This window comes from Melanotaenia boesemani, chromosome 12 (assembly GCF_017639745.1).
Source record: "Melanotaenia boesemani isolate fMelBoe1 chromosome 12, fMelBoe1.pri, whole genome shotgun sequence".
Lineage (NCBI taxonomy): Eukaryota > Metazoa > Chordata > Actinopteri > Atheriniformes > Melanotaeniidae > Melanotaenia > Melanotaenia boesemani.
The window spans coordinates 5,562,449-5,573,055 of record NC_055693.1 but is presented as its reverse complement, the minus strand read 5'-3'; the positions used below and the strand labels follow the sequence as shown (position 1 = coordinate 5,573,055).

The window sequence follows — 10,607 nt, the reverse complement described above, 5'->3', positions numbered from 1 at the left end:
TCAATATGAGGAAGTTTTGTTAACAAAGGTTTTTAGTGCAGGACTTTAATTTGTGTAAATACGGCTTTGATAATTTAAGAAAGGCAGTGAGCCTGGAAAACAAAGAAATTAACATTAAGACAGAGCAGACAGAATGGGACAGTAATAAAAGCAGGGATGGAGGAAAAAAAATAAAGTTGGTGATAGATTGTAAAGAGGGAAAGGAGGAGTGATATCAGTGTCCAACAGAAAAAGAGGGGAGGAGCTGCAAGTGAGAGGAAGCAGTAATATTACTGACTTTGGTTCAGAAAGCAACCAGAGCTGCAGATCTCTGCAGATCTCTGAAGATGGAAACACAGGACAGAGCAGAACTCTGCTTTCCACAACTGTCCAACACCTCCTGCAAGAAGCCTGCATATTCCCTTTCTGAACTTTTATTCTTTAACATCACACTGTCCTTCATATCTGTGATCACCGTGACTCTGAACCTGCTCGTCATCATCTCAGTCTCCCACTACAGGTAAAGATGTATATAAGTAATATGAGAGTAATGACTGATATGCAAAAGACATCTTTCATTTAGGCAGATGTTAGAGTTAGATGTGGGGAAAAGTTGCATTTGAAATCATGAAGGATTCTATATATATATATATTTACTTTTTAAGAATGATGTTTTTCTGTCCGTGTGAACATGTGTTAACAACAAAAAGTGAAATGTTATGGCTTATTAAGATGTGGTAAATGAGAAAACATGTTTTATAAAGGATATTCTTTTTTCATTTATTATTATTATTATTATTATTTCTTTTACCATGCTTCTCTGTCTCCTTCCAGGCAGCTCCACACACCCACTAACATCCTCATCCTCTCTCTGGCTGTCTCAGACTTTCTCGTCGGTCTCCTGATAATGCCGTCACATATCATCCGAAACACAGGTTGCTGGTTTCTTGGTGACTTCATGTGTTTTCTGTTTAATTATGCAACTTATATCATCACCTCATCTTCAATAGCAGACATGGTGCTCATTTCAATCGATCGCTATGTGGCCATTTGTGATCCTCTGCATTACCAAACCAGAGTCACTAAGAGCAGAGTTAAAGTCTGTGTCTGTCTGTGTTGGCTCTGCTCTGTTCTCTACAATATTCTTTTGGTAAAGGATGACCTGTCTGAACCAGGTAGTCATAATTCCTGTTACGGAGAATGTGTGCTTGTTGTTGACTACATTACAGGAACTGTTGATCTCATTGTAACCTTTCTTGCTCCTGTTTCCGTCATTGTAGTTCTGTACATGAAAGTATTTGTGGTGGCTGTGTCTCAGGCCCGGGCCATGCGCTCTCATGTTACAGAGATCAAACTCCAGCTTTCAGTGACTCAAACAAAGAAATCTGAGTTAAAAGCAGCCAGGAATCTTGGTGTTTTAGTAGTTGTGTTTCTAATATGTTTCATCCCATATTACTGTGTCTCTCTAGTAAAGGCTGATTTGCTCAAAAGCAGTACTGCATCCTTGGTGTACTCTCTGCTCTACTTTAACTCCACTTTAAACCCTGTGATCTACACACTGTTCTACCCCTGGTTCAGAAAAGCTGTAAAATTCATTGTGACTCTTCAGATACTGCAGCCTGGGTCCTGCCAGGACAAAATACTGTAGGAAAAGGCTTCAATTTGCTAAATTTTCTGAACTAAACAATTTAACAAGATCCCATTAATACTGCTCATAGTGTAAACAGATCATTAATGTAGAAAAACAATTTAATTGAAAACCAGCTGAACTTCTCATCCTTTTGTACCAATCTGAACGTCTTCTTGCATCTAAGTTTGTGATGACACCAACAGCTGCGTATTATTGTTTTAAGACAGAAATCAGCTTTTTCCTTAATTTGAAAAGTTATGTTCTAACAAACATGGCAGATTAAATTAAAACTTTCTATTTGCCTTTGTAAAAATATAAAAAGTTGAAAAATGAACTCTGAATAATGTGTGAGCTTCGAACTTTAGCTTATACAATGAATTATTGCTTCTGACCTCGTGTTTACATGTTTTAAGATATAAGTGTGGATGTGTTTAAAGGTTTAACTAAGCACAAATATAATTTAATGCCTGACTGGTGTATACAATTATAATTTCTCCAGTTTTAGCAGGTTAATTGTTTTTCATTTTGATAAACTGACATGTTACGCTTTAATCTTTGACCTGGTTAGATTGTAATCCTTTTATATATTATTATTATTATTATTAATATTATTATAACCAGGGCTCAGTCTGCACATGGAGAACATAATGTTTATAGGTTGTTATACATTAGTAAAGCTGCACAAAATAAAATCATGTTTATTATGGTTTACAAAACTGATGCTTTCCAGATAAGTATTCTGGGGAAAGTTAAAAATATAAATATTTAAGTCAGGTCAAATTTATTCAAAATTAAATGTAAGTACAACATTTGAATACATGTGTTTAGTTATTTTTAATGCACTGTAGTGTCAGAGGCCTCTGAAATTATAGCATTATTTTCATAATTACTGCATGTCTGTTGCCTTTTGTGAAACTTATGATTTTATGTTGAAGTTGTTAAGAGGGTGTTAGTCACATTTAATGTCAGGCACTTCAGTCACCAGCTGCAGGGTCCTTAGATGAGAGTTGTGGCTGAGAGCAGCCTTACACCAGAGGGATCCTTCACTGTGTAGAGTCCATCTGTATGAGTGACACTGCTGGAATAAAGATTGAATTGAACAAGGTTTGCTATGTTGCTCAAGTTATTACAATCTGACATAACTACAAAACCATGAGTCTGAAAACAGAAAAACACATTTAGAACCACATGCCTTGTTTCCGTGTAATGGGAAAAACTCCAGTCTTCTTTACAGAAAAACAATAGGCAAGGCAAGGCAAGGCAGTTTATTTGTATAGCACATTTCATGTACAGGACACTTCAAAGTGCTTTACATAAAACAAAGACATTACAGATATTTAGAAATATTAAAAGGCATCAACGCATAATCACAATAAAATAATAAATTACATTAAAATGATTAAAAGCAAGATAAGTTAAAAAGTTTCCGTGCAGATTTCATGCATAGGCGCATGAGAAAAGAAATGTTTTTAACCTGGGTTTAAAAATGTCTACATTTGGTGAAAGTTTAATCTCCACTGGCAGTTTGTTCCACTTGTTTGCAGCATAACAGCTAAATGCTTCTTCTCCATGTTTAGTCTGGACTCTGGTTTGGACTAGTTGACCAGAGAGTTTGGATCAAAGAGCTCTGCTAGGTTTATATTCTCTGAACATATCACAGATGTATTCTGGGCCTAAACCAATCTGGGATTTGTAAACAATCAGAAGGGTTTTAAAATCTATTCTGTGACTGACTGGAAGCCAGTGTAAAGATTTCAAAACTGGTGTGATGTGTTCAGATCTCTTAGTCCTGGTTAAAACTCTAGCAGCAGCGTTCTGGATGAGCTGCAGATGTTTAATGCTTTTTTTAGGAAGTCCTGTTAAAAGACCATTACAGTAATCCAGTCTACTGGAGATGAATGCATGGATGAGTTTCTCTTGGTCTTTCTGGGAGACTAAACTTTTAATTCTATTGATGTTTCTGAGCTGGTAAAAAGTTTCTTAGTGACAGTTTTGATGTGGCTGCTGAAAGTCAGGTCTGAGTCTATCAACACTCCAAGGTTACGAACTTGGTCAGTGATTTTAAGAGCCCGAGTCGCCAGGTGTTTACCAATGCTGACCCTCTTCTCTTTGCTACCAAACAGAATAATCTCAGTTTTGTCTTTATTTAATTGTAGAAAATTCTCCCTCATCCAGGTGTTTATTTGCTCCAGACACTGACACATTAAGTCTATTGGACTGCAGTCATCTGGTGACAGAGACACATAAAGTTGTGTATCATCAGCATAACTTTGATAATTAATGCTATAGTTCTGTAATATTTGACCCAAAGGGAGCATATAAGGAGAAGACAACACACAAACATAAATATATTTGGATTCCCATGAGTGTTAAATATCTATACCTTGTGAAAGATTCACATAGACAATATGTTTTGACGGCCTTTTTGTTAGTTGAGTCTGATGTCATATATATTGTTCCACATTTTTCAACATGCACTTTATAACTTTATAATAGCCTTAAAGACAAAATAAGTAGCATTGACACATGGTGTTTCAATCAGAACTGCAGTCAAAAGAGAAAAACATGGAGAGCGTTATTCCCCCCTCCCCTCCTCCCCCTCGGAGAGTTTCACGTAGGTTTCCGGTTTGTGACCGGACGGTTCTTTTATACAGTCTATGAAGGACGGAGAACATAACACTAGCAAACATCATGATGAGGAGTGAAGATGATTCAAACACACAGTAAGTTGCTATGCTTTGCAATGCTAAATCAAGATAAACTTTTCAATTAATTTAAGCAAAATTCTGGTGCTTACCTGTCGAGGGGAAGTAAGTGGAGGAGTTTGTGTATCTCGGGGTTTTGTTCACGAGTAAGGGAAGGATGGAGTGGGAGATTGACAGGCAGATCGGTGGCATCTGCAGTGATGCGGACTCTGCATCGGTCTGTCGTGGTGAAGAGGGAGCCGAGCCAAAAGGCAAAGCTCTCAATTTATCGGTCGAACTACGTTCCTACCCTCACCTATGGTCATGAGCTGTGGGTAGTGACTGAAAGAACAAGATCGCGAGTACAAGCGACCGAAATGAGTTTTCTCCGCAGGGTGGCCGGGCTCTCCCTTAGAGATAGGGTGAGAAGCTCGGTGATCCGGTAGGGGCTCAGAGTAGAGCCGCTGCTCCTCCACATCGAGAGCCAGATGAGGTGGCTCGGGCATCTGGTTAGGATGCCTCCTGGATGCCTCCCTGGTGAGGTGTTCCGGGCACGGAAAGAGGCCCCGGGGAAGACCTAGGATGCGCTGGATGGACTACATCTCTCAGCTGGCCTGGGAACGCCTCGGGATCCGTCCGGATGAGCTGGTGAATGTGGCCGGGGAGAGGGAAGACTGGGTTTCTCTGCTTTGGCAGTAGCCACCGCGACCCGACTCCAGATAAGCAGCAGAAAATGGATGGATGGACCTGTGGAGGAGAAACTTTGCCAGCTCAGACTTCTCCACCTTTAAAAAGATTCTCCAATATTGATCCTCATTTTATTCCGTTTTTGGTCGTTTGCTTTTTTTAGCAGGATGTCGAGGCTTTTTAGGTTTTTCTGAAACTATTTCTGGTCCGCTTCTTTTACTAGTTTCCATACCTGCACGCTGCTGCTCTTTTGCTGACATAAAATACCAAACGCTGCCTTGTTGTTGTTAGGCAACCGTGGGGAGACGCATCTGATTGGATAAGGAACCAGGAAGTTGAAAAGAGCAACACCGTGCACCGAAGTTATTCCAACACGGAGCTCTTATTTTGAAGGAGAAAAACTTGACAAAGGCATTGTTGATGTAGGAGACATATTGTTTATAGGGAAGCTTCCTTTTATCCCTCACAGCAAATGAGAACATTTAAAATTATTTTTAAGGAAAAAATCCTAATTATTTAGCCTTTAAAACTCTTTGTTCCGGACTTGTTTGATGGCACTGTCACATCTATAATGTGCATTTCTGGAGTTATCTCTGCTCAGCAGCACCCCGAGCCTGAGAAACTGTGCTATACAACTTTATTATCCAGGATGCAGCATAATGTTGTAGTCAAGTTTAGCTTTATGCACCGCATCTGTGATGGAACTGGGTTCCGGGTTCCACCCTGTGCCGGCTTTCACAGACACAGTGCAGTGGGCCGAGGTTCTCTCACCAGATGAAAGAAAAACTGTGGTCGAAGGCTTGCGTTTTCTGGGAGCTTTATTGTGGTGAGCGCTCCTTAGGAAGTGGTGAGGTGATCCAGCGCTGGTGATATTTACAATGATATTTACAATATTTACAGTTTGACGAGGATGTCGTCCAATACTCATTCACTCTCACTAGTTTCCGCAATCCATCTAATCCACCACCCTTGGCATCATTCTCATCCTTCATCCAACAATCTTCATCCCTTCATTTATATAACCAAAAAAAATCCCTTCAGCCCCCCCTCTTTAAAGGGTGCTTCCCGGGTACAAAAAGGGGTGTGTCTGGCAGGACAACCAATCACATCACATCTCTACTCATGACATTCAGCTGAACACAATCTACTCATCAGGTAAGTAATCACATCAATTACATCATCCCCAAAAACTCACAGGTAAGTGAACAGGTAAAATACAAAACAAATAGAAACAATAACCATGCCCCTCCAAACAGGTAGGTATGTTTGTGTGTGTGCCGTAGGTGATTGGAACTACCACTATGGTGACAGCTGACCCTGTCACATTATCCCCCCCCTCCAGAAGGTTCACCATGTGGGGGGAAACCTTGACAAAAAGTCGGCCACGACGTTTGTGTTGCCGGATCGGTGACGAATGGTAAATCTAAACGGTTGCAGAGATAAATACCACCGGGTCAGCCTGTGATTCTGGTCCCGCATGGCATTTATCCAGGTGAGTGCTTTGTGATCTGTCTCGAGATCAAACTCTCTACCTAGGAGGTAATATTTTAGGCTCTCCAAGGCCCATTTGATGGCTAATCCCTCTTTTTCTATTGTTGCATAGCGAGTTTCTCGTGGACAGAGTTTGCGACTGAGATAAAGAATGGGGTGTTCCTCACCTTCTTCTCCCTGGGACAAGACGGCTCCGATTCCTATGCCTGATGCGTCCACCTGGACAAGGAATCGCTTTGTGAAGTCGGGACTTCGGAGTACTGGGGATGAACAGAGACGTTCTTTCAATGCCCTAAATGACTTTTCACAGTCTTCAGTCCATTTCAGGGGGTTTCTCTGGGTTTTGGCCGTGAGGGCAGTTAAAGGGGCCGCGATGCTGGCGAAGTGAGGAACGAACCTTCGGTACCATCCGGCAAGTCCGAGGAATGATCTCACTTCCTTCTTGGTTTTTGGCTGGGGACAGTTCCGGATTGCCTCCACCTTATTGATCTGCGGACGAACTTCCCCTCCTCCAATGCAGTATCCCAGGTATTGGACCTCAGTCTTGGCCCAAACGCACTTCTCCACATTCAAAGTCAGTCCTGCTCTTTGGATGGCTCCTAAGACTTTGGTGAGGTCTCGGAGATGGTCAGTCCAGGTCTGACTGTAGATCACTACATCGTCCAGATAGGCCGCACTGCAGTTGTCACACTCCCTCAATACTTGGTCCATGAGTCGTTGGAAGGTAGCTGGGGCTCCATGTAGTCCAAAGGGCATTACTTTGAACTGGTACAGCCCAGTGGGTGTTCGGAAAGCAGTGTAGGGTCGGCATAATGGTTCCAACGGCACTTGCCAATACCCCTTGCAAAGGTCCAAGGTGGTGATGTAGACGGCTGAACCAAGACGATCCAGTAGTTCATCGATGCGTGGCATCGGGTAGGCATCAAAGGCAGACACAGCGTTGAGTTTTCTGAAATCTATGCAAGGTCGAAGGGCTCCTGTCTTCTTGGTGAGGAGGACCAATGGACTACACCATTCTGAAGTGGATGACTCAATGATGTCTAACTCCAGCATGGTGGAGATTTCTTGCTTCAGCTTGCAGACGAGCTGTTGTGGAATCCGGTACGGACGTTGTCTGATGGGGATCAATGTCTTTAATCGGATGTGGTGTTGGATAAGGGCTGTACGTCCCGGCGTGGCACGAAACAGACCCGGAACCATGCTGAAGACCTGTTGAAGATCTGCAGCTCTTTGTGAAGACAGATGCTGTATGTCCGGTATGTCGGCACATGTAGAGGGTTCCCCTCCTGGATCTTCTCGCTGTTTCTCCAAGGCAACCAAACTGAGTGAGGCTGCAGACGTTTGGTCCGTCTTCCATTCTTTCAGGAGGTTTATGTGATAAACCTGGTGAGTCTTCTTCTTTTCCGGGTGGTGAACCTCATAGGTTACAGGTCCCATCTTCCTGGTCACAGTATAGGGTCCTTGCCATTTAGCCAACAGCTTGCAGGTAGACGATGGCAATAACAATAGAACCTTCTGTCCAGGCTGTAGCTCTCGGTGTCGGGCTCTCTGGTCGTACCATGTCTTCTGGGCACGTTTGGCCTCCTGTAGGTGGTGTTCTGCCTCATCTTGATACTGGGCCAGTCGTTCTCTCATTTCCAATATGAAATGGATGATGCTTCGTTCTGATGGGGTCTGATTTCCCGATGGCTCCTCCCACTTCTGGCGGAGAAGGTCCAACGGTCCTTGAACATCCCATCCATAGAGGAGTTCAAAGGGTGCGAAGCCTGTAGACATCTGTGGCACCTCTCGGTAGGCAAAAAGTAGGAAGGGCAGCCACCGATGCCAATCTCTTCCTGTATCGCTGACAAACTTTTGTAGCATGCGCTTCAGGGTCTGGTTGAAGCGCTCCACGAGTCCATCTGTTTGTGGATGATAGGGAGTAGTCTTTATGGGTTTAATGCCTAGTTGAGCATGAAACTGCTTCATTAAGCGAGACGTGAAGTTGGTTCCCTGATCAGTGATGATTTCATCAGGTATTCCAAGTCTGGAGAAGAGTTCGACTAACGCGTTAACTACTGCTGTGGTGGTAATTGTTCGTAGTGGGAATGCTTCTGGATACCGTGTAGCATAATCACATATGACAAGGATATACTGGTGCCCTTGGCTACTCTTAACGAGCGGACCAATAATGTCCATGGCGATGCGACGGAAAGGCGTTGTAATGGTTGGAAGTGGGGATAATGCAGCGCGATCTGAAACGCGTACTGGGCTGGTTTTCTGGCATATGGGACACCTAGCCACATAACTTTGCACATCCTTATACATGTCTGGCCAATAGAAACGTGCGCTAACCCTTAAGTACGTCTTGTGACGACCGAGATGACCTGCCCAAGGTATGGTATGTGCGATGTGCATGACTGTGGTGCGACAGGATTCAGGCACTATCAGTCTTTTCAGGTTTTCAGTTTGCAGGTACAATCTTTCATTTTCTAAGACCACTCTTTCACTTCCATAAGTTACAACATTAGTCTTTAGTTTTTCCCATAATGGTTTCAATGATCTATCATGCTTTTGCAATTCAATTATGTCATCAGGCATTTTCCATACATCATTCACTGATAACTCAGAACCAGACCGGTCCAAACTCCCCATTTTCTTCGCTTCACGGCGTTGTTGCCGTGTCTTTTTCACTCGGCGCTTGCCTTCTTCAAACAGACTATCGTGGAAGTCAGGAAGAGGGAACAAACCGAGTTTTTCCTGGGCTCTGGTTGTAACCGGGCCTGATACGTTCTCACCCATGTCTACATTTAGTTTGCATGTCTTAGCATTAGCTGGTAGATCAATAGAATGTAGAAGTTCAAACAACAGAGGCATGTCTCGACCCACAATAACATCCACTGGTAACTTTTCTACTACACCCACATTCATAATGTACGGCTGATCATCTATACATAACGTGATTTCAGTACGTGGGTAAGTATGATTATCTCCGTGTACACACATGATGTTCAGCATGTTGTCATATTCCAAACCCGCTAATGACACCAAATGTCTGCTAACCAGGGAAGTAAAACTCCCACTGTCCAACATTGCTGTAGCAGTTTGACCATTTACGAGCACCTGTTTACATGTTCGCGGTGGTCGCACTTCTTGTCCATGCTGTGCTTCCTCCCGCGGCACATAACAAGCCCCAGACATTTTGGATTTCCTTAATGGGCAGTCTGCTGCTTTATGGCCGGATTGTTGGCAATAATAACATAAAAGTGTCTTACCGGTCGAAGTTGCCCTGATACCTGAAGTCTGGCGATAACGGGGTACTTCCTGCTCTGTCCAACGTGACGTCGGTGCACGGTTCTGCAGCGGTGTCTCGGTGTGTTGTTGTGCTCCCCGCGTTGATCTGTTGCACACACCTTTCCTCGCGTTAACGTACTGAGACGCTAACGTAGCGGCTTGTAATCCAGACTCGGGGTCGTGTTCCCGCACCCAGGTGCGTACATCCTGTGGCAAAACCCGTAACAGCTGCTCGGTGATAATCCGTTCTCCGATCTGCTCCTTGGTGCTCTGTTCCGGCTGGATCCAGCGCCGGTACAAACCACGTAGCCGATGATAAGTCTCAATCGGGGATTCACCCGTGGGGACAGAAGACTGGCGGAAGTTCTGCCGGTAGGATTCCGCAGAAACATCGAACTTGGCCAAGAGCGCACTCTTAAGGTCCTGATAAGAGTGAGCTTTTTCCTCGTCCATCGTGCTGTAAGCGTCCAGCGCTTTACCGGATAATAATGGCACGAGGCGACACGCCCACTCGCTGTCCGGCCATTTCCAGGTCCGTGCAATCCGCTCAAATCTTAACAGATAATTTTCGATGTCCTCTCCTGACTGGTAAGGCGGCAGTTTTGGCTGTGCAGCATACACCCGTTCCACAGCTGGTTGCTCCGCTCTGATTTCCGGCCTTTCCCTCTCTGGTTGTCGACGCGGTGCTGGCGTCGGGAGAATCAGGTGACCGCTGGGACTGCTGGCTGTCACTGTGCTGCTGCCAGGTGTTGATGTTATTACTGTTGTTGGGTGTCTCGCCGGGGTTTGAGCAGGGGGCTGGAGCGACACCTTGATTCCGCGTAGCTCCTGTAGCATACTCTCCTCTCTTTTCTGCTGTAACG

General features: G+C 43.9%; 1 protein-coding gene across 1 annotated transcript; it reads left to right on the top strand.

Annotated features, from left to right (window-relative positions):
* Positions 1-326: 326 nt before the first annotated feature.
* LOC121650231 (trace amine-associated receptor 13c-like) lies at positions 327-1,627 on the top strand. Its single transcript, XM_042001627.1, has 2 exons — positions 327-499; positions 814-1,627. The coding sequence occupies exons 1-2, from the start codon at positions 327-329 to the stop codon at positions 1,625-1,627; spliced, it is 987 nt and encodes a 328-aa protein (XP_041857561.1).
* Positions 1,628-10,607: the final 8,980 nt, after the last annotated feature.